This window comes from Papio anubis, chromosome X, assembly GCF_008728515.1.
Source record: "Papio anubis isolate 15944 chromosome X, Panubis1.0, whole genome shotgun sequence".
In the NCBI taxonomy this organism is placed as follows: domain Eukaryota; kingdom Metazoa; phylum Chordata; class Mammalia; order Primates; family Cercopithecidae; genus Papio; species Papio anubis.
The window spans coordinates 14,724,105-14,747,082 of NC_044996.1; the positions used below are offsets into that span (position 1 = coordinate 14,724,105).

Sequence of the window (22,978 nt, forward strand, 5' to 3'; positions counted from 1 at the left end):
CCCACCCCCCACCTCCACTCCTGGACGTTCTTCATTTTGGCCATATGGAAATGAAGTTCCCTCAACCATGCTTTGCACATATTGATTTCTCTGTCTGCAATGCAATTTTCTTTCCCTCCTTTTTAGATTCAAGGAAGTTATACTCATGTTTTAAACACAAACAAACCCCACCTCAGCTTAAGGGCAATCTCCTCCAGGGGTTGCCATTCTGAATAGATGCTCCTTTAGTGTGCTCCAGTGGTGGTACATGCTCCCTGGCCATAGCCTGCATGACAGTACACACCCACACTGCCTACTGATTGCTTATGTATATGTCTGCCTACCCTCTTTAGATTTTGAACTTGAAGGCAAGGACTATGTCTACGTGAATGTTCACCGTTGAACCCAAAGCTTCTTGTCACATAATAGACATTCAGTACTTATTTGTTGAATGAATGACTCATCCTCGTTACCTCTCTTCTTTTTTTGTTTGTTGGTGGTGGTGGTGGTTTTTGTTTTTGTTTGTTTGTTTGTTTTGTTTTTGACATGAAATCTTACTCGGTTGCCCAGGCTGGAGTGCAGTGGCACGATCTTGGCTCGCTGCAACCTCCACCTCTCGAGTTCAAGTGATTCTCCTGCCTCAGCCTCCCAAGTACCTGGGATCACACGCATGCACTACCATGCCTGACTAATTTTTGTATTGTTAGTAGAGATGGGGTTTCACTGTGTTGCCCAGGCTGGTCTCAAACTCCTCACCTCAGGTGATCCGTCCCCCTCGACCTCCCAAAGTGCTCGGATTACAGGCATGAGCAACTGCACCTGGCTTTGGTCCATTTTTCTTTATCTTCCCCACTACTACTCTGCTTTAAGCCACCATTCTCTCTCTCTCAGACTGCTGTAATATCCTCCTAATTGTCTTACTACTTTCTTCCACTTGTGCCTCTCCAATCTGTTCCCCATATTACAGCCAGAGTGCTTTTTCTAAAACACAGACCTTAACATGTCAATCCTTAGCTAAAAACTCTCCTGTGGGCCAGGCTGGTGGCTCACGCCTGCAATTCCAACACTTTGGGAGGCCAAGGTGGGCAAATCACCAAAGGCCAGGAGTTCGAGACCAGCCTGGCCAAAATGGTGAAACCCTATCTCTACTAAAAATACAAAAAAAAAAAAAAATTAGCCGGGCATGGTGGCATAAGCCTGTAATCCCAGCTACTTGGGAGGCTGAGACATGAGAATCATTTGAATCCAGGAGGTGGAGGCTGCAGTGAACCAAGATGGTGTCACTTCACTTCAGCCTGGACAACAGAGCAAGACCCTGTCTCAAAAACAAACAAACAACCCAAAGCTCTTCTGTGCTTCCCCATTATTCTTCAACTCTCTTACGTTCTTCTGGTTTCTCCAACGTGCCACCCTTCCTTCCATCACAGTGCCTTGGCACATGTGCCTCCTCCACTTAGAATATTCTTCTCTTTGCTTTCCTGATAATTCACTCCTACTTACCTTTCAGAACTCAGCCCCAGTATTGCTTCCCTAGGAAATCTATCCCATTTTCCCTTACCTTCTCCAAATACTTCCTTCTCTAATTAATAATGCCTCAATTTTCTTGTTTCGAATTTTTTTTTTCTTTTTGTGAGATGGAGTCTCACTCTGTCGCCCAGGCTGGAGTGCAGTGGTGGAATCTAGGCTCACTGCAAACTCCGCCTCCCAGGTTCAAGTGATTCTCCTCCCTCAGCCTCCCAAGTAGCTGTGATTACAGGTGCCCACCACCACACCCAGCTAATTTTTGCATTTTAATACTGATGGGGTTTTACCATATTGGCCAGGCTGGTCTTGAACTCCTGACCTCAAGTGATCCGCCCACCTCTGCTTCCCAAAGTGCTGGGATTACAGCTGTGAGCCACCATGCCTTGAACCCGGGAGGTGGAGGTTGCAGTGAGCCAAGATGATGCCATTGTACTCCAGCCTGAGCCAAACTCTGTCTCAAAAAAAAAAGTCATCTGGTAAAATTTGTATACAGAAGCTTATGCTTCCCCATGGTGAGATTATGTTGTCAGAGTATGACACACAATGGTAATGATGTCATAAATGCCTAGAACACTCTGAACCACATAAATTCAGTAGTTACCTTGAGAATTAGTAGACGAATCATTTGAACCAAGTTGCAGACATGAATCTTGTTATTTGTGTCCTACTTCTGTCCATTTGGACAAATAATTGTATGACTACAAACCAAACGAATGGATCTTCTACTACAGGTAGGTGCCTAACCTTAAAACTTGTAAATTATGATCTGTTATAGTATACATTAAAGTATTTAATTAGAAAAGCCAGCTGTATATAAGAAATCTGCTGTTACTTTGCTGTTACTTTTAGCAGCGTTAACATTAGTAGGTCTTCAAGAATTTCTAATACAACAGCTGATATTTCTACTTCTGTGTAAAAAACTTAAGCAAAATATAAGCGTCAAGATGACAGACTTATGGTCCTCCTTTACCATCCTTCCCCACTCAATATACCAACCCGTCCCCACCAAACTAGCTAATACTATATAAATGAATCTGGCAAGGGACTTAACATACAGTAGGGGTTGTTTTTTTTTTGTTTTTTGTTTTTTGGGTTTTTAAATTTAAGTTCTGGGATACATGTGCAGAATGTGCAGGTTTGTTACATATGTATACATGTGCCATGGTGGTCTGCTGCACCTATCAGCCCGTCATCTAGGTTTTAAGCCCTGCATGCATTAGGCATTTGTCCTAATCCTCTCCCTTCCCTTGCCCCCCACGCCCACAGCAGGCCCAGTGTGTGATGTTCCCCTCCTTGTGTCCTTGTGTTCTCATTGTTCAACTGCCACTTATGAGTGAGAACATGAAGAGTTTGGTTTTCTGTTCCTCTGTTAGTTTGCTGAGAATGATGGTTTCCAGCTTCACCCATGTCCCCGCAGAGGACATGAACTCATTCCTTTTTATGGCTGCATAGTATTCCATGGTGTATATGTGCCACATTTCCTTAATCCAGTCTATCATTGATGGGCATTTGGGTTGGTTCCAGGTCTTTGCTATTGTAAATAATGCTGCAGCAAACATACATGTGTATGCGTCTTTACAGTAGAATGATTTATAATCCTTTGGGTATATACCCAGTAATGGGATTGCTGGGTCAAATGGTATTTCTGGTTCTAGATCCTAGAGGAATCGCCACACTGTCTTCCACAATGGTTGAACTAATTTACACTCCAATCAACAGTGTAAAAGCGTTCCTATTTCTCCTCCCTTCATCAGCATCTGCTATTTCCAGACATTTTAATGATCACCATTTTAACTAGCATGAGATGGTATCTCATTGTGGTTTTGATTTGCATTTCTCTAATGACCAGTGATGATGAACTTTTTTTCATATGTTCGTTGACCATATAAATGTCTTCTTTTGAGAGGTGTCTGTTCATATCCTTCGCCAACTTTTTGATGGGGTCATTTGCTTTTTCTTGTAAATTTGTTTAAGTTCCTTGTAGATTCTGGATATTAGCCCTCTGTCAGATGGATAGATTGCAAAAATTTTCTCCCATTCTGTAGGTTGCCTATTCACTCTGATGATAGTTAATTTTGCTGTGCAGAAGCTCTTTAGTTTAATTAGATCCCATTTGTCAATTTTGACTTTTGTTGCCATTGCTTTTGGTGTTTGAGTCATGAAGTCTTTGCCCATGCCTATGTCCTGAATAGTATTGCCTAGGTTTTCTTCTAGGGTTTTTATGGTTTTAGGTTTTACATTTAAGTCTTTAATCCATCTTGAGTTAATTTTTGAATAAGGTGTAAAAAAGGGATCCAGTTTCTGTTTTCTGCATATGGCTAGCCAGTTTTGCTAGCATGATTTATTAAATAGGGAATCCTTTCCCCATTGTTTTTGTCAGGTTTGTCAAAGATCAGATGGTTTTAAATGTGTGGTGTCATTTCTGAGGCCTCTGTTTTGTTCTTTTGGTCTATATGTCTGTTTTGGTACCAGCACCATACTGTTTTGGTTACTGTAACCTCGTAGTACAGTTTGAAGTAAGGTAGAGTGATGCCTCCAGCTTTGTTCTTTTTGCTAAGGATTGTCTTTGCTCTACAGACTCTTTTTTGGTTCCATATGAAATTTAAAGCAGTTTTTTCTAATTCTGGGAAGAAAGTCAGTGGTAGCTTGATAGGAATAGCATTGAATCTATAAATTACTTCAGGCAGTATGGGCATTTTCACGATATTGATTCTTCCTATCCATGAGTGTGGAATGATTTTCCATTTGTTTGTGACCTCTCTTATTTCATTGAGCAGTGGTTTGTAGTTCTCCTTGAAGAGTTCCTTTACATCCCTTGTAAGTTGTATTCCTAGGTATTTAATTATCTTTGTAGCAATTATGAATGGGAGTTCACTCATGATTTGACTCTCTGCTTATCTATTATTGGTGTATAGGAATCCTTGTGATTTTTGCAAATTGATTTTGTATCCTGAGACTTTGCTGAATTTGCTTATCAGCTTAAGGATATTTTGGGCTGAGATGATGGGATTTTCTAAAATACAATCACATCATCTGCAAACAGAGACAATTTGACTTCCTCTCTTTCTATCTGGATACCCTTTATTTCTTTCTCTTGCCCGATTGCCCTGGCCAGAACTTCCAATACTATGTTGAATAGGAGTGGTGAGAGGGCATCCTTGTCTTGTGCAGGTTTTCAAAGGGAATGCTTCCAGCTTTTGCCCATTCAGTATGATATTGGCTATGGGTTTGTCATAAATAGCTCTTATTATTTTGAGTTATGTTCCATCAATACCTAGTTTATTGAGAGTTTTTAGCATGAAGGGGTGTTGAATTTTATCAAAGGCCTTTGCTGTATCTATTGAGATAATCATGTGGTTTTTGTAATTGGTTCTGTTTATGTGATAGATTACATTTATTGATTTGTGTATGTTGAACCAGCCTTGCATCCCAGGGATGAAGCCAACTTGATCATGGTGGATAAGCTTTTTGATGTGCTGCTGGATTCAGTTTGCCAGTATTTTATTGAGGATTTTCGCATCGATGTTCATCAGGGATATTGGCCTGAATTTTTCTTTTTTTGTTGTGTCTCTGCCAGGTTTTCATATCAGGATGATGCTGGTCTCATAAAACGAGTTAGGGAGGAGTCCCTCTTTTTCTATTGTTTAAAATAGTTTCAGAAGGAATGGTACCAGCTCCTATTTGTATCTCTGGTAGAATTTGGCTGTGAATTGTCTGGTCCTGGGCTTTTTTTGGTTGGTAGGCTATTAATTACTGCCTCAATTTCAGAACTTGTTATTGGTCTATTCAGGGACTTGACTTCTTCCTAGTTTAGTCTTGGGAGAATGTGTGTGTCCAGGAATTTATCCATTTCTTCTAGATTTTCTAGTTTATTTGTGTAAAGGTGTTTATACTATTATCTGATGGTAGTTTGTATTTCTGTGGGATCAGTGGTGATATCCCCTTTATTATTTTTTATTGTGTCTATTTGATTCTTCTCTCTTTTCTTCTTTATTAGTCTGGCTAGTGGTCTATTTTATTAATATTTTCAATAAACCAGCTCCTGGATTCATTGATTTTCTTTTTGAAGGGTTTTTTGTGTGTCTATCTCCTTCAGTTCTGCTCTGATCTTAGTTATTTCTTGTCTTCTGCTGGCTTTTGAATTTGTTTGCTCTTGCTTCTCTAGTTTTTTTCATTGTGATATTAGGGTGTCAGTTTCAGATCTTTCCTGCTTTCTGATGTGGGCATTTAGTGCTATAAATTTCCCACTTAACACTGTATTAGCTGTGTCCCAGAGATTCTGGTACATTGTCTCTTTGATCTCACAGTTTCAAAGAACTTCTTTATTTCTGACTTAATTTTGTTATGTACATTCAGGAGCAGGTTGTTCAGTTTCCATGTAGTTGTGTGGTTTTGAGTGAGTTTCTTAATCCTGAGTTCTAATTTGATTGCACCATGATCTGAAAGACTGTTTGTTATGATATCTGTTCTTTTGCATTTGCTAAGGAGTGTTTTACTTCCAATCACGTGGTTGGTTTTAGAATAAGTGCTATGGGGTGCTGAGAAGAATGTATATTCTGTTGATTTGGGTTGGAGAGTTCTATTAGGTCCACTTGGTCCAGAGCTGAGTTCAAGTTGTGAATATCCTTGTTAATTTTCTGTCTCCTTGATCTGTCTAATATTGACAGTGGGATGTTAAAGTTTCCCACTATTACTGTGTGGGAGTGTAAATGTCTTTGTAGGTGTCTAAGAGTTTGTTGTATGAATCTGAGTGCTTCTGTATTGGGTGCATATCTATTTAGGATACTTAGCTCTTCTTGTTGCATTGATACCTTTACCATTATGTAATGCCCTTCTTTGTCTTTTTTGATCTTTGTTGGTTTAAAGTTCATTTTTTCAGAGGCTAGGATTGCAACCCTTGCTTTTTTGGCTTTCTACTCACTTGGTAAATATTCCTCCATCCCTCTATTTTGAGCCTATGTGTGTCTTTCCACGTGTGATGGGTCTCCTGAATACAGCAGACTGATGAGTCTTGACTCTTTATCCAATTTGCCAGTCTATGTCTTTTAATTGGAGTATTTAGTTCATTTACATTGAAGGTTAATATTATTATGTGTGAATTTGATCCTGTCATTATGATGCTAACTGGTTATTTTCCACATTAGTTGATGCAGCTTCTTCATAGTGTCATTGATCTTTATATTTTGGTGTGTTTTTGCAGTGACTGGTACTGGTTTTTGCTTTCCATATTTAGTGCTTCCTTCAGGAGCTCTTGTAAGGCAGGCCTGGTGGTGACAAAAATCCCTCAGTATTTGACAAATATTTTAACAAAATACAAAAATCCTTTCTTGTCTAGAAAGAATTTTATTTCTCCTTCATTTATGAAACTTAGTTTGGCCGATATAAAATTCTGAGTTGAAAATTCTTTTCCCTAAGAATGTTGAATATTGGCCCCCACTCTCTTCTGGCTTGTAGAGCTTCTGCAGAGAGATCCTCTGTTAGTCTGATGGGCTTCCCTTTGTAGGTAATCTGACCTTTCTCTCTGGCTGTGCTTAACATTTTTTCCTTCGTTTCAACCTTGGAGAATCTGATGATTATGTGTCTTGGGGTTGCTCTTCTCCAGGAATATCTTAGTAGTGTTCTTTGTATATTCTGAATTTGAAAGTTGGCCTGTCTCGCTAGGTTGGGGAAGTTCTCCTGGATAATATCCTGAAGTGTGTTTTCCAACTTGGTTCCATTCTCCCTGTCACTTTCAGGTACACCAATCAATCATAGGTTTGGTCTTTTCACATAGTCCCATATTTCTTGGAGGCTTTGTTCATTTTGTTTTTCATTCTTTTTTCTCTAATCATGTCTTCACACCTTATTTCAGTAAGTTGATCTTCAATCTCTGATATCCTTTTTTCTGCTTGATTGATTTGGCTATTGATACTTGTATATGCATCCGAAGTTCTCATACTGTGTTTTTCACCTCCATCAGGTCATTTATGTTCTTCTCTAAATGGGTTACTCTAGTTAGCCATTTCTGTAATCTTTTATCAATGTTCTTAACTTCCTTGCATTTGGTTAGAACGTGCTTCTTTAGCTCAGAGGAGTTTGTTATTACCCACCTTCTGAAGTCTACTTCTGTCAATTCATCAAACTCATTCTTTGTCCAGTTTTGTGCCCTTGCTGCAGAGGAGTTGTGATCATTTGGAGGAGAAAATACATTCTGGTTTTTGGAATTTTCAGCATTTTGGGACTGGGTTTTCCTCATCTTCGTGGATTTATCTGTCTTTGATCTTTGAGGCTAATGACCTTTGGATGGGGTTTTTGTGTGGGGGTCCTTTTTGTTGATGTTGATGTTACTGCTTTCTGTTTTTAGTTTTTCTTCTAACAGTCAGGCCCCTCTTCTGCAGGTCTGCTGCAGCTTGCTGGAGGTCCACTCCAGACCCTATTTGCCTGGGTATCATCAGTGGAGGCTGCAGAACAGTAAAGATTGCTGCCTGCTCCTTCCTCTGGAATCTTTGTCCCAGAGGGGCACAAGCCTGATGCCAGCCAGAGCTCTCCTGTATGAGGTGTCTGTCGACCCCTGCTGGCAGGTCTCTCCATCCAGGAGGCACGGGGGTCAGGAACCCACTTGAGGAGGCAGTCTGTCTCTTAGCAGAGCTCGAGTGCTGTGCTGGAAGAACCCTCCTTGTCAGAATCCACTGCTCTCTTCAGAGCCGGCAGGCAGGAATGTTTAAATCCACTGCAACTGCACCCACAGCCACCCATTCTCCCAGGTGCTCTGTCCCAGGGAAGTGGGAGTTTTATCTGTAAGCCTCTGACTGGGGCTGTTGCGTTTCTTTCAGAGATACCTTGCCCAGTGAGGAGGAACCTAGAGAGGCAGTCTGGCCACAGTTGCTTTGCAGCACTGTGGTGAGTTCCACCCAGTCCGAACTTCCTGGCCTCCTTAGCACTGTCAGGGGGAAAACTGCCTACTGAAGCCTCAGTAATGGTGGACACCCCTCCCACCACCAAGCTCCATCATCCCAGGTCTACTTCAGACTGCTGTGCTGGCATCAAGAATTTCAAGCCAGTGAATCTTAGCTTGCTGGGCTCCATGGGAGTCGGATCTGCTGAGTGAGACCACATGGCTCCCTGGCTTCAGCCCCCTTTCCAGGAGAGTGAACGGTTCTGTCTCACTGGGCTTCCAGGTGCCACTCGGGGGAAAAACAACAACAACGACAACAACAAAACTGCTACATTTAGCTCTGTGTCTGTGCAAATAGCCACCCAGTTTTGTGCTTGAAACCCAGGGCCCTGGTGTTGTAGGGACACGAGAGAATCTCCTGGTCTGTGGATTGCCAAAACCATGGGAAAAGCGTAGTATCTGGGCTAGATAATACAGTCCCTCACGGCTTCCTTTGGCTGGGGGAGGGAGTCCCCTGGCTCCTTGCACTTCCCGGGTGAGGCAACGCCCCACCCTGCTTCTGCTCACCCTCCTTGGGCTACACCCATTGTAGTCCCAATGAGATGAACTGGGTACCCCTAAGCAGTCCCAGTGAGATGAACCGGGTACCTCAGTTGGAAATGCAGAAACCACCCGCCTTCTGCATTGGTCTCACTGGGAGCTGCAGACCAGAGCTGTTCCTATTTGGCCATCTTGCCAGATCTCCAGCATATAGTAGGTTTTTAACAAGGGTTTGTTTTTGTCACATCTCTTTTCAATTACACACATTCACACACACATTGACGCTCAAGTACACTTATACATGCAAGACATACACACACAGATTCAAAAACCTGGGTAATGTGATAAGCAAGCCAAGATTCAGGGATAACCCAGGTAATGGTATGGATTAGTCAGTGATGCCTCCCAGATTTAGCTTCTAGACTGGCTGGATCCATGAGGTAAAAACATAATAGTGGTACAATTAATCAGGTTTAAAAAATAATTGATGAAGAAATGTTATTTTGATCTACACTATCAAACCACTATCAATGTAAAAAAAAAAAAAACTTGGTTACCTAACACCTTCTCTGATTATACAATCTCTTTGCAGGAGGTAAACCTGTTGAATCAATGCAGACAAAATTGAACTACCTTAGAAGAAATCTACTTATTTTAGTCGGTATTATCATCATGGTTTTTGTCTTTATCTGTTTTTGTTATCTCCATTATAACTGTTTGAGCGATGATGCATCCAAAGCAGGAATGTAAGTTTTACTCCTTTGAATTAAGAGTGCAAGGTGTGTGTGTGTGTGTGTGTGTGTGTACATATAGTGGAGGTTTCATTGTTCAGGTTACTTAATATTAACTTTAGACTTCTGAAGAGCTACCAACCTTTGGTAGGTGAATATTTTCACTTAAATTATATCAACTCTTAAATATTCTCTAGTACATTATTAACTTTAGTCAAAGTGTCTCTTGTTCAGGGTTCAGCTGAACTCCAGGATATTAATTGCATTATAAATTCAGTATAGGAAAAGAGGGCATGAATATCCAAATAAGAGTGGGAGAATGAAGAGAAATAGAGAGGGAATTGGGTCTCTGTTTTTCAAAGACAATAAAACATTTTGGATAATCTACCATTTTAAGATTTAATCGCATGAAAAATTATTCACTGTTGTTACTCTCATGATCTCAATGCCTGCCTTTTATATACTAGTTCCCTAAAAATATTCCATTCCAAAGACTGGTGACTAAAATGTGGTACCAGTACTGTATTCTTTAGTTTCAGAGGAATGTTATGATTTGAAATATGCACAGATAACTTGGTGTTGTAAATATGATACAAAACAATGACTTTTTCTATAGTTTTTTTCTTGTGATACATTATCAATTTGTGACTTTTTAATAAAAAGTTTAATTCTGAAATAAGTGAGGTTCATTCTCTCTCTCTCTCTCTCTGTGTGTGTGTGTGTGTGTGTGTGTTTCTCTCTTTTTACAGTAGATTTGAAACAACTTTGTGTAATTCTATATGTGGATTATACAGTTATCTAATGTGGTTAAATAGTAAAAGGCTCTTAAGAAAAAGCATTAAACAAGAGTTCATATTTATAACCTTAGTTGTGGCTTTCACCACTCTCCAATTCTGTTTTTGTGGTTTTGTTTGTTTGTTTGTTTTTGAGACAGAGTCTCACTCTGTCACCCAGGCTGGAGTGCAATGGCATCATCTTGGCTCACTGCAACCTCCGCCTCCCAGGTTCAAGCGATTCTCCTGCCTCAGCCTCCCGAGTAGCTGGGGACTACAGGCGTGCACCACCACACCAGGCTAATTTTTGTATTTTTAGTAGAGATGGAGTTTCACCATGTTGGCCAGCCTGGTCCCGAACTCCTGGCCTCAAGTGATCTGCCCACCTTGGCCTCCCAAAGTGTGGGATTACAGGTGTGAACCACCATGCCCAGCCATCACACTCCAATTCTTACTGTGTTCAGTTTTCATATTAAAGTCCCAAAAAGACCACAGGTCTAAGCTGACAGTACCATATGTTCTCTGATAATAATAACAGGTCTCTTTTGTTTTAAATCATATACTCCAAATTTTCTATACTTTCAGGGTCAAGAAAAAAGGTATAGCAGCCAAGTCATCCAAAACATCATGCAATGAAGCCAAGACAGCCAGTCAATGCAGTCCTGAAACACAACCCATGCTATCCACTGTAGACAAGTTACCTGATTCTTCAAGTCCAGAAAGGTCATCCACACCATCCAGTACAGAAAAATTAATCAGGCCCTCAAGTCTACAAAAGCCATCCATACCAAACAGCGCAGGAAAGTTAACTAGGCCATCAAAGCCAAAAAGGTCATCCAGGTCATCACGCTCAAAAAAATTATGCAAGTCATCTCACCTGGAAAAGGCACATAGAACAGGCAGTCCAGAAAAATCACGTAAGCTAGACTATGCGTGTAATCTAGCCAGTTCAGATAAGCCAGTCAGGCCACCTCGGCTATCCAAGCCACTTTGTTCATCTCATCCACAAAATGAAATGTCACCATCCGAGCCATTCAGTCTAAAGGAATTGGCTAAGCCTCCCAAACATTTTAATCCAAAAAGGTCAGTGAGTCGAGGCAGGGCAGCCTTATTATCCAACTCTAAAGTAGCCGAAACTTGTCAATCCTACAAGAAAAAACATCTTGTTTCCAAAACTTATAAGCCTTTGGTCAATGATATTTCTGAGGCAAAGGAGAAAAACACTCAAAACCTATATGTTTCAAGCAAAGTCAAGTCCTCTCCCAGGTCCTTTCGTGAGTTACATTCCAGGAAGAATGCATACGATGATCACGTGAATGACAGTGATATGATGGGTTATTACAGTGAGGATGACAGTGATAAAGATATAATCATTACGTGCGACAGAGGGTACAATCAAGTCACCTCTGAAGTAACCCTAAATGATTAGGAGCTCAACAAAAATAAAATCCAACTGTGAAGGAGCAAACTTATACCAACTATTTTATGCTCATCATCCCTTAAGAAACCAGCAGAGGGAAAAATCACTATCAAGATCAGTCCAATCTGTCTTGGAGGCGATTTATTTTAAAAATATCAATAAAATGCATGACATAAATTACTATTGTAATTATTATTTCATTTTAGGGGGCACAAGGATCTTTTGATGTCTCTTACTTAGACCTGGTCACTTGGATAAGAACCATAAACATACACTCATACAAACCTAGAAAGAAATTGCAAGATGGGGCCTGGTGTGATGGCTCACGCCTGTAATCCTAGCACTCTGGGACGCTGAGGCAGGCAGATCACCTGAGGTCAGAAGTTCGAGACCAGCCTGGCCAACATGGCAAAATCTCGTCTCTACTAAAATTACAAAAATTAGTCAGGCGTGGTGGCGGGTGTCTGTAATCTCAGCTACTCGGGAGGCTGAGGCAGGAGAATCGCTTGAATCCAGGAGGCGGAGGTTGCAGTGAGCCGAGATTGAGCAGCTGCCCTCCAGCCTGGGTAACAGAGCAAAACTCCATCTCAAAAGAAAAAAAAAAAAAAAAGAAATTGCAATATGGGTACCCTAGACTTCCTTCCCTAGAATTAGCTCTCAACTGAAGTCTCAATCCAATTACTTTTTAATGTTTATGTGCAGTCCTCACAGTTTCATGACAGAAAAAAGACTCTTTCTGTCATGCCCACTGCTTGTTGGAAATAGCTCTGTGCTATGGACTAAATGTTTGTGTTCCCCGCAAATTGATGTGTTGACACCTAATCCCCTATGTGATGGTATCAGGAGGTGGAGGTTTTGGGAGGTAATTAGGTCATGTGAGTACCCTTCAGCCCTATATAAGGGTACTAATCCTTTATAAGGGGCTGAAGAGACTAGAGTTCACCCCTTCCACAATGTGAGGACACAGTGAAAAGACCCCACTTACACATCATAGAGTCAGCCCTCACTGAATATTCTGGTGCCTTGATCTGAACTTCCTAACCTCCAGAATTGTGAGCAATAAATTTTGGTTGTTTATAAGCCACCCAGTTGATGGTATTTTACTATAGCAGCCTGGATAGACTAAAACATTCTGTTCGCTTGGTTCTGGCTGAGTTGGGGAAATTCCTGATAACCACTTGTTGTTGTTGTTGTTGTTGTTTGTTTGTTTGTTTTTGAGACAAAGTCTCACTCTGTCGCCCAGGCTGGAGTACAGTGGCGTGACCTCGGCTCACTGCAACCTCTCCCTCCTGGGTTCAAGTGATTCTCCTGCCTCAGCTTCCCAAGTAGCTGGGACTACAGGCATGCACCACCATGCCTGGCTAATTTTTGTATTTTTAGTAGAGATGGGGTTTCACCATGTTGCCCAGGCTGGCCTCGAACTCCTGACCTCAAGTGATCCGCCTGCCTTGGCTTCCCAAACTGCTGGGATTACAGGCATGAGCCACTGTGCCTGGCCTTCCTGATAACTACTTTTAACACCATTGCCTCTGGTGGCTATTACCTAAAGTGAAGATCCAGCCTGTGGCACCCACACTTGGAGCACCATAACATTAGTCTAAGTTTTCTAAATTTCGAACTCTCAACAAGGCTTTTCATTGTTTTTGTTACTCTTCAAAATGGTAAAAGAGTTTGCCCTGCATGCAGTCTCCAAAGGTCTCAGTTGGTGGTCTACTCGTCCACACATTTGTCCTACATGGCACCTCTCCACTCTGAATCAGAAGGGCTGGGAAGCCAGAGGAGAATCTTGGAGTTATATCTTCTAAGTTTCCTATTGATGAAATGTTATCCTTCCCTTCTTCCAAGGGCATTGTTGAGAAAATCAGGCAAAGTCCTGTATTCCCAGCCTATATTCTAGCAGAGTACAACTTGTCCCCTACAACATCCAGCAGGCAGAATTTAAATGCCACTAGCAAGCATATATTGGATATGTATTATTCTTCAGGTACTGTACTAGTCCCTTTATATTTCACAGGTCCTAAATTCACCCTCAAGTTTGCTGATTCACCACAAGGACTCATAAAACTCAATACTCATGGCTAAGGTTTTGTTAGAGCAAGATTACACAGACTAAGAGCAATAGGAAAAATATATCAGGAGAAATCCAGAGAGGTCAGGGACAGGCTTTTGAGTACTTTCCCATCTGGGGCCACATAGGATATGCTTTCTCTCTAGCAGCAAGCTGCATTGACATGAGCAGAATGTCTCTGCCCAGGGAAAACTGTTTAAGTCTCTTGGTCTGAGACTTTTATCAAGATTCAGGCTCATAGTGACATCATGCTACATTACCAGCCAAAGCAACTGAAACACAGGATCACAAATGAAACCAAATGCACTTCATACAGGTTGATGTTTATGCAAAGCAATCCTGACAAGCTGATGAGGCCTGGTCCATTGCTCCAGGTGTATAAAATATAATCATCAACCATTCACATAAGAACATTCTGAGGATCACATTTCCAGGGGTTGGCCAAAGGTCAGCAATGATTCCAGGTTCCCTTGAAGATGTGCAAGGACTGAACAGCCAGACCTGCTGCATTAACACTATGTATCTTTTATTTAAACTTCAACAGTCCCCCAGTATATGGGGTATTAGATGAGTAAACTGAGGCTCTGGAACATATAGTAAGATTACATCTAGTAATTGGCTGAACTGAGATTTGGATCTATGACTGGCTTATGCTCAGTCATTCATTATGGTGTACTGCCTTCTCACTACCAGCTACTAGGATGCTCATTACTCACAGATCACCCAATCTATCTATGTGAGCAAAATCTCTAATTCACTTTATTTTTTTCTTTTTTGAGACAGAGTTTCGCTCTGTCACCCAGGCTGAAGTGCACTGGTGTGATCTCAGCTCACTGCAACCTCTGCCTCCTGGGTTCAAAAGGTTCTCCTTGGCCGGGCGCGGTGGCTCAAGCCTGTAATCCCAGCACTTTGGGAGGCCGAGACGGGTGGATCACAAGGTCAGGAGATCGAGGCCATCCTGGCTAACACGGTGAAACCCCGTCTCTACTAAAAAATACAAAAACTAGCCGGGCGAGGTGGTGGGCGCCTGTAGTCCCAGCTACTCAGGAGGCTGAGGCAGGAGAATGGCGTGAACCTGGGAGGTGGAGCTTACAGTGAGCCGAGATCCAGCCACTGCACTCCAGACTGGGTGACAGAGCGAGACTCCGTCTCAGAAAAAAAAGGTTCTCCTGCCTCAGCCTCCCAAGTAATTGAGATTACAGGTGCCCACCACCATGCCCAGCTAATTTTTGTTCCTTTAGTAGAGACGGGGTTTCACTGTGTTGGCCAGGCTGGTCTCGAACTCCTGACCTCAAGTGATTTGCCCGCCTTAGCCTCCCAAAGTGCTGGCATTACAGGCATGAGCCACGGCACTCAGACCCTACTTCACTTTTAATCAGTCTAAGCTATTATTTTAGCCTGCCAGGGGCATATAAAGATGTTTTATTCATTCAGATCTGACTTCCCCATCATCTCTGCTTCTACACAGGTGGTCCCCCAAGTCTTTACCCATAAAGCCATCATAAAATTATCAGATGGCACAAAGTAGCTGCTTATGTATAAAAGGTTTAAGAAACAGTGTATGTATTAAAAAAGGATTGTGGGGGCCGGACGCGATGGCTCACGCCTGTAATCTCAGCACTTTGGGAGGCCAAGGCAGGCAGATCACTTGAGGCCAGTAGTTTGAGACCAGCCTGGCCAACATGGCAAAACCCCATTTCTACTAAAAATACAAAAATTTGCCAGGTTTGGTGGTGCACACCTGTAATCCCAGCTACTTGGGAGGCTGAGGCAGGAGAATCGGTTAAACCCGGGAGATGGAGGTTGCAGTGAGATGAGATCACACCACTGTACTCCAGCCTGGGCAACAGAGCAAGACTCTGTCTCAAAAAAAAAAAAAAAAAAAAGGGCTTGTGGCCCAGCACTTTGGGAGGCCTAGGTGGGAGGATCATTTGATCCCAGGAGTTCAAGACCAGCCTGAGCAACATAGCCAGACCCTATCTCAACAGCAACAAAAAAGGATTGTGGGAGCTGTAGACTTGATTTCCTATTGGTACTACCTGTTTTAAAAAGACAGACTGTACAGGATTAAGTTGTAGTTCTGAGTTTTAAAAGCCTAGTATTTTTTAAATTCACAAATAGAAATAGTTTTCATCAGATTTTTAAACTGCTTATTATGAAAAAAGTTTAAACATGTGCAAAAGTAGAGCAAGTAGTATAATGGACTCCCATATAACCATTACTCAGATTCAACAATTGTCACTACATGGCCAATCTTATTTCACTGGACTCCTATCCATTCCCCCTCCCATTTGTATCTGTAAAAGATAAAGACTTTTAAAAATACATACAAACAATACCACTATCTCACCTAAAATTAATGATAAGTGGGAGAGGCGAAGGTAAAAAAAATTAATGATAATCTTTTAATACTGATTATCTAGTCTGTGTTCAAATTTTCCCATCCATCTCCTAATGTATTATAGTTGCTTTGTTAAAATGATGTTGATCAATGTTTGAAAACATTTAAGACTAATTTGGCCAGTCGCAGTGGCTCACCCCTGTAATCTCAGCACTTTGGGAGGCCAATGCATGCGGATTGCTTGAGGTCAGGAGTTCAAGACCAGCCTAGCTAACATGGTGAAACCCTGTCTCTACTAAAAATACAAAAATCAGCCAGGTATGGTGGTGCACACCTGTAGTCCCAGCTACTCAGGAGGCTGAGGCAGGAGAATCTATATCCTCAACTCAGGAGGCAGAGATTGCAGTGAGCTGAAACCGTGCCACTGCACTCCAGCCTAGGTGACAGAGGGAGACTCCATCTACCCACCCCCCCTCCAAAAAAGACTAACTTTTTAAAAATCAGAATTGCAATCAAAAATTGCAATTTCATTGCCCAATCTGGCTTCATATTTTAGGATGATATTGGCGCTAATGTGAGCTAGCCTGGAAAATAGCAAAAGCCAAAATTGTATGGTTTTCAGTTTACATTCTTCTAATGTCTTGATAGACAAAGCCAAATAATCTAAGCTCTTTTCTCTTTCCTATTTTGAACCTGGAGACATGTAATGCCTTCAAAGCTATGAATATTAATATCTCATAAAAGTGACTAATTGCTAGTGATGGCCAATATAATGACATCTTAAGAAAAGTCATCTGCATGATGTATTTTTTTTTTTTTTTTTTTTTTTTTTTGAGACAGACTCTTGCTCTGTTACCCAGGCTGGAGTGCAGTGGCAGAATCTTGGCTCACTGCAACCTCCACCTCCCAGGTTCAAGAGATTCTCCTGCCTCAGCCTCCTGAGTATTCAGCTGGGATTACAGACGTGCATCACCACACCTGGCTAATTTTCGTATTTTTAGTAGAGACGAGGTTTCACCAAGTTGGTCAGGCTGGTCTCAAACTCCTGACCTCAGTTAATCCACCTGCCTCGGCCTCCAAAAGTACTGGGATTATAGGCATGAGCCACCGAGCCTGACTACATATGTTCTTTTTTAAACCACACTTAATTACAGAGTAGGAGTCTACAGAATATTTGGAGCTCATTAAATATGCAAAATCCTTTTAAAAAAAATTTTTTTTTTTGAGTCTCACTCTGTTGCTCAGGCTGGGGTGCAGTGGTATAATCTTGGCTCACTGCAACCTCCACCTCCTGGGTTCAAGAAATTCTCCTGCCTCAACCTCCCAAGTAGCTGAGATTACAGGCATACGCCACCATGTCCAGCTAATTATGTAACAGAAATATATGCACCATAAGTCAGAGAAGAATTTTAGCACAAAAGGAAGGACCGAAGGAAGAGAGGGAGGGACGGAAAAAGGGAGGGAGAGAGAGAGGGAAGAAGGATTGACTGATTTACCAGTGAAAATTTGGCCAAGGTAATACTTAAAATAATTAAGCCCTATCACTCCAATAGATAGTCTTTAGTACTTCTTGGAAATGTCCTGATTTAAGTAAGAGAGTCACAAATTTCTCCTTCTTGGCCTTTTTGCAACATTGTCTTGTCTCTTACGGTACCTTACTTCCTTCTCTCCCACTTTCCATTTTGTCTCCCCTATTCAGTAAGACTATTCAGGGTCACATGCTCAATCCATCCATTGCTACCGTACTTTTCCCTTCTCCAGAGGGCACTGTGAAGCCGATTTCAAGTGTGGCTCTTCCTTCTTAGACCAGTCCTGCCCCTTTTCTGTTGAACCACCTTTCTTACACTCATCTACTAAGCTTATAACCTGATCCTGGCTATGGGCCTGAAACGGATTATATTATATTTTGCTCCTTTGTTCAGTACAATCCTTTCTAAAAATCCATTACTTTTTAAAAAAGCATTGAAAGGTCAAATTTTAAACATTCCTCTTGTATATTATCTACATGAAATTATATAAGCATAGAGTTAAAAGGATTCTTAGAGATCCTCAATTCCACCCTCCTGTGGGGAGAGGCGTGGTCCTGAAGAGCCGAAAGAATGTTCATTCAGCAAGAAGACTAATTTCTACCCGGGCTGGGGTGGAGCTGGCTGTGGGATGGTGCTGGGAATCACAGATCTTTAGGCAGTCACAATGAAGTGGTATGCCACATGCGAGATGGTTATAGTGGTGTCAAGCAGGGACTTACTAAAAGTCTTCAGCTTTGTCAGTTCCCACAATTTTACAGTCCCTGCCACACTGCGTGCAATCTCTAAGAATTAGAAGCAGCAAAGGAAGGGAAATAGAAATAGGAAAAAAGGGCCAGGTGCAGTGGCTCATACCTGTAATCCCAGCACTTTGGGAGGCCTAGGCGGGCGGATCACCAGAGGTCAAGAGTTCGAGACCAGCCTGGCCAACATGGCAAAACCCCGTCTCTAATAAAAATACAAAAATTAGCTGGGCATGGTGGTGGGCGCCTGAGGTCCTAGCTACTCGGGAGACTGAGGCAGGAGAGTCTCTTGAACCCGGGAGGTGGAGGTTGCAGTGAGCTGAGATGGCGCCATTGCACTCCACTTGGGCTACAAGAGCGAGACTCCACTTCAAAAAAACAAAAACAAAAACAAAAAAAGGGTCTGTAGGAGCTTCAGCCAAGTATCTCCATTATAACCCATGTATGACTTACAATTATTCCTGTGCCACTGGGACCTTAGAAAACAAGGGTTAAGGCTGGGTGTAGTGGTTCACACCTGTAATCCCAGCACTTTGTGAGGCCGAGGTGGGCGGATCATTTGAGGTCAGGAGTTCAAGACCAGCCTAGCCAACATGGCGAAACCCCACCTCTACTAACTGGGAGTGGTGGTGCATGCCTGTAGTCTCAGCTACTTCGGAGGCTGAAGCAGGAGAATCTCTTGAACCCAGGAGGCAGATGTTGCAGTGAGTAGAGATCACGCCACTGCACTCCAGCCTGGGTGACAAAGTGAGACTCTGTCTCAAAAAAAAAAAAAGAAAGAAAGAAAGAAAAGAAAAGAAAACAAGCATTAAGTATGATTAATTAGTTTTGCAGTTATTTATATAATGCATAGAAAGGTCATAAACAAGGACTAACTATAACTTACATTTATGAACTTTCAGAGAGTTTTACTTTTTTAGAATTATTCTGTTATATGGCCAGGCATGGTGGCTCATGCCTGTAATCCCAATACTTTGGGAGGCCAAATCCCAATACTTTGGGAGGCCAAGGTGGGCAGATCACCAGAGGTCAGGAGATCGAGACTATCCTGGCCAAAATGGTGAAACCCCATCTCTACTAAAAACACAAAAATTAGCTGGGCATGGTGGCGCGTGCCTCTAATCTAGGCTACTCGGGGGGCTGAGGCAGGAGAATTGCTTGAACCAGGGAGTTGGAGGTTGCAGTAAGCCAAGATCGTGCCACCGCACTCCGGCCAGGTGACAGAGCGAGACTCCATCTCAAAAAAAAAAAAAAAGAATTATTCTGGTATATGCCTGAAACAAAATAACACATTGAAAAGACTGCTGAAAGAAATGAGGAAAAACATTGCCATCAATCAATATATACATAGGTAAAAAACAAAACATAGGAATAATCTAGGTACAATATAGCCATTTTTCTCTGAAAAGTAGAAATTTGCTGATAATAAAGAATCAACTATAGCCTCTATCATCAATCTCTTCGCTTCACATCTTTTCCTAGAAAAATGGGCCATTTTTGAATATTGCATTGAAATGACCAAAAAGGTTACTGAAAAGAAGAAATAAGGACCTATGGTAATGCATGGCTGGAAGATTTAGCCCTGAAAATATTGAGAGTTGACTGTATCTGTCATAAATAGACCCTCTCTACCATTTTTCAAAATAAAAAAAAAAATCAATGTCAAATTGCTTGGCTACAAATTGGGAGAAAACAATATTATTGAGCTTCTTGCTTTTAATTTCCACATGTTCATCTAAATAAATATGAAGCTGCTCACAGCGAAACTAAACCTCTAAAGCACTACAGGACAGGCAGATATAGATTGTTACAATAAAAGCAATCAACTTCTAAAAGTTATACATGTTCAAAAAAGGAATATATTACTGTTGTAAAACCAAATTTCTTTTATAAAGTTTAGCTTTTCTGAACGAATAGAGATGGCAAGGAGTGGAATTGTCAAAAATAAAATTTTCTGTGCTGACCTCTCTGGGCTCAGGCAATCCTTCCACCTCAGCCTCCCCAGTAGCTGGGACTACGGGTATGCACTGCCGTGCCCTGCTTAGTTTCTTACCCTGTTACAGCTCACATTTTGTTGTACATTTCTGTCTAAATCTGCTTCTGGTGAGGGCTTCATGAAGCTTGCATTCAGGGGGAAGGCAAAGGGGAGCCAGAGTACATAGATCACATGGTGAGAGGGAAGCAACAGAATGCGGAGGAGGTGCCAGGCTCTTTTTAACAATCAGATATCTTGGGAACTAATAGAGCAAGAGCTCACTCCACTGAGGATGGCATCAAGGCATTCATGGGGGATCCACACCCATGACCCAAACACCTCTCACTAGGTCCCATCTCCAACACTGAGGATCACATTTCAACATGAGATATGGAGAAAACAACCAATATCCAAACTACTCTGTTACATCACAGGTAGTAGGGAGTAAGTTTTATCCAGTCATACAAGGCCTCGAAAGGTCCACACAAACATCCATATTGGTAATACTTTTGTAAAAAATACTCGAATAAACTAGCCGGGCGAGGTGGCGGGCGCCTGTAGTCCCAGGTACTCGGGAGGCTGAGGCAGGAGAATGGCGTAAACCCGGGAGGCGGAGCTTGCAGTGAGCTGAGATCCGGCCACTGCACTCCAGCCTGGGCGACAGAGCCTGGCTCTGACGCAAAAAAAAAAAAAAAAAAAAATACTCGAATAAGAGGAGAAACAAATCCAGGAGATGCTGCAAGGGGTATATGGTTTAAGAGTGATGATGTTGGGCAGAGCGCGGTGGCTCACACCTGTAATCCCAACACTTTGGGAGGCCGAGGCTGGTGGATCACCTGAGGTCAGGAGTTCGAGACCAGCCTGAGCAACATGGTGAAACCCCGTCTCTACTAAAAATACAAAGCTTAGCTGGGTATGGTGGTGTATGCCTGTAATCCCAGCTACTTGGGAGGCTGAGGCAGGAGAATCACTTGAACCCAGGAGGCAGAGGTTGCAGTGAGCCAAGATCATACCATTGCACTACAGTCTGGGCAACAAGCGTGAAACTCTGTCTAAAAAAAAAAAAAAAAACAAACTAAAAGAAAAAAAAAGAGTGATGGTGTTGGTATTATGGGTTGAATTGTGTGCCCCCAAACTCATGTGTTGAACTCCTAACCCCCTGTGCCCCAGAATGTGACATTATTTGGAAATAGCATCATTGCAGATGTCGTTAAAATGAGGTCATACTGGAGTAGAGTGGGCCCCTAATCCAATGTTACTGGAATCAGTATAAGGAAGGGGATATTTTGTGGCCAGGCTCATGCAGATGGCAGATGCTGGGACTTCTCAGCATCTATAATTGCATGAACCAATTCCCATAGTAAATCTCCTCATATATCCTGTTGGTTGTTTCTCTGGAGAGCCCCAACTAATACAGTGGACTTTGAGAAAAAGAGCAAACAATCTCAGTTCCTGCTTGGCTATTCCAGTTTAATTACTTTGTGCCCTGGCTGTACTTCACAGTCCAGACATTTGTAACATTGTCTGTTGTATTCTTAATAAATCTCCCTTTTCTGAGCTAGTTTGAATCAGATTTTACTCCTTGCTATCCCTGCTCTTTAATTAAGACAACGTACCATAAGACCTCTAAAAATTAGAACAGAAATGACAAATAGATTTCATCTCAAATGACTACTCTGATCTATTGACATGACTGTGTAGAGGGCTGGATTGAAAAGCATTATGGTATTGATTCCAAATTCAGCAACAAACAGTGCTGTGATTGACTAGCACTATTTGTTATGAAGGTGGGAGCAGAGAGTAAGCAGTGGCAACCAGCGACATATGTGCCACATATTTGCCATCACTGCCATTGAGGATGAAATTCAGGTAAGTATATGTCTTCCTGTAAAAAATGCCAAAGGTCCCTGTGTACATTATGTAAATATGAGGTACACATAAAGACCCCAAATATACACAATCTCATAACCCCATAATCACAGCAGTTTGCTTAACTTTTGCGTGTTTCTTTTTTTTTTTTTTTTTTTTTTTGAGACAGAGTCTCACTCTGTCGTTCAGACTGGAGTGCAGTGGCGTGATCTTGGCTCACGGCAACCTCCACCTCCTGGGTTCAAGCGATTCTCCTGCCTCAGCCTCCCAAATAGCTGGGATTACAGGTGCGGGCCACTACCACCCAGCTAATTTTGGTATTTTTAGAAAAGACAGGGTTTCACCAAGTTGGCCAGGCTGGTGTCCAACTCTTGACCTCAAATGATCCACCAGCCTTGGCCTCTCAAAATGCTGGGATTACAGACGTGAGCCACCGTGCCTGGCCAAATTTACCTGTTTCTAAATATTCTTATACTTATGCAATCCTTAGATCACCAATAGAAATGACTATGAATCCATTTCTCTGGAAGGTTTTATTTGGACTTTGTTTTTGTTTTTGTTTTTGAGATAGGGCAGGGATTCTACAGGTATTACAAATATGCACACTATCCAGGA

At 41.9% G+C, this 22,978-nt stretch overlaps 1 protein-coding gene across 1 annotated transcript; it reads left to right on the forward strand.

Moving 5' to 3' along the window:
- Positions 1-2,106: 2,106 nt before the first annotated feature.
- CXHXorf66 (chromosome X CXorf66 homolog) lies at positions 2,107-12,018 on the forward strand. Its single transcript, XM_003919249.5, has 3 exons — positions 2,107-2,234; positions 9,510-9,663; positions 11,007-12,018. Exons 1-3 carry the CDS (start codon positions 2,147-2,149, stop codon positions 11,848-11,850), a joined length of 1,086 nt encoding a protein of 361 aa, XP_003919298.1. The 5' UTR covers positions 2,107-2,146; the 3' UTR covers positions 11,851-12,018.
- The last annotated feature ends 10,960 nt before the right edge of the window (positions 12,019-22,978 follow it).

Coding starts and splice junctions, on each gene's coding strand:
- CXHXorf66 (XM_003919249.5), top strand. CDS start 2,147: ATGAATCTTGTTATTTGTGTCCTACTTCTGTCCATTTGGACAAATAAT. Junction 2,235..9,509: donor GAATGGATCTTCTACTACAG/GTAGGTGCCTAA, acceptor ATCTCTTTGCAG/GAGGTAAACCTGTTGAATCA. Junction 9,664..11,006: donor GATGCATCCAAAGCAGGAAT/GTAAGTTTTACT, acceptor CTATACTTTCAG/GGTCAAGAAAAAAGGTATAG.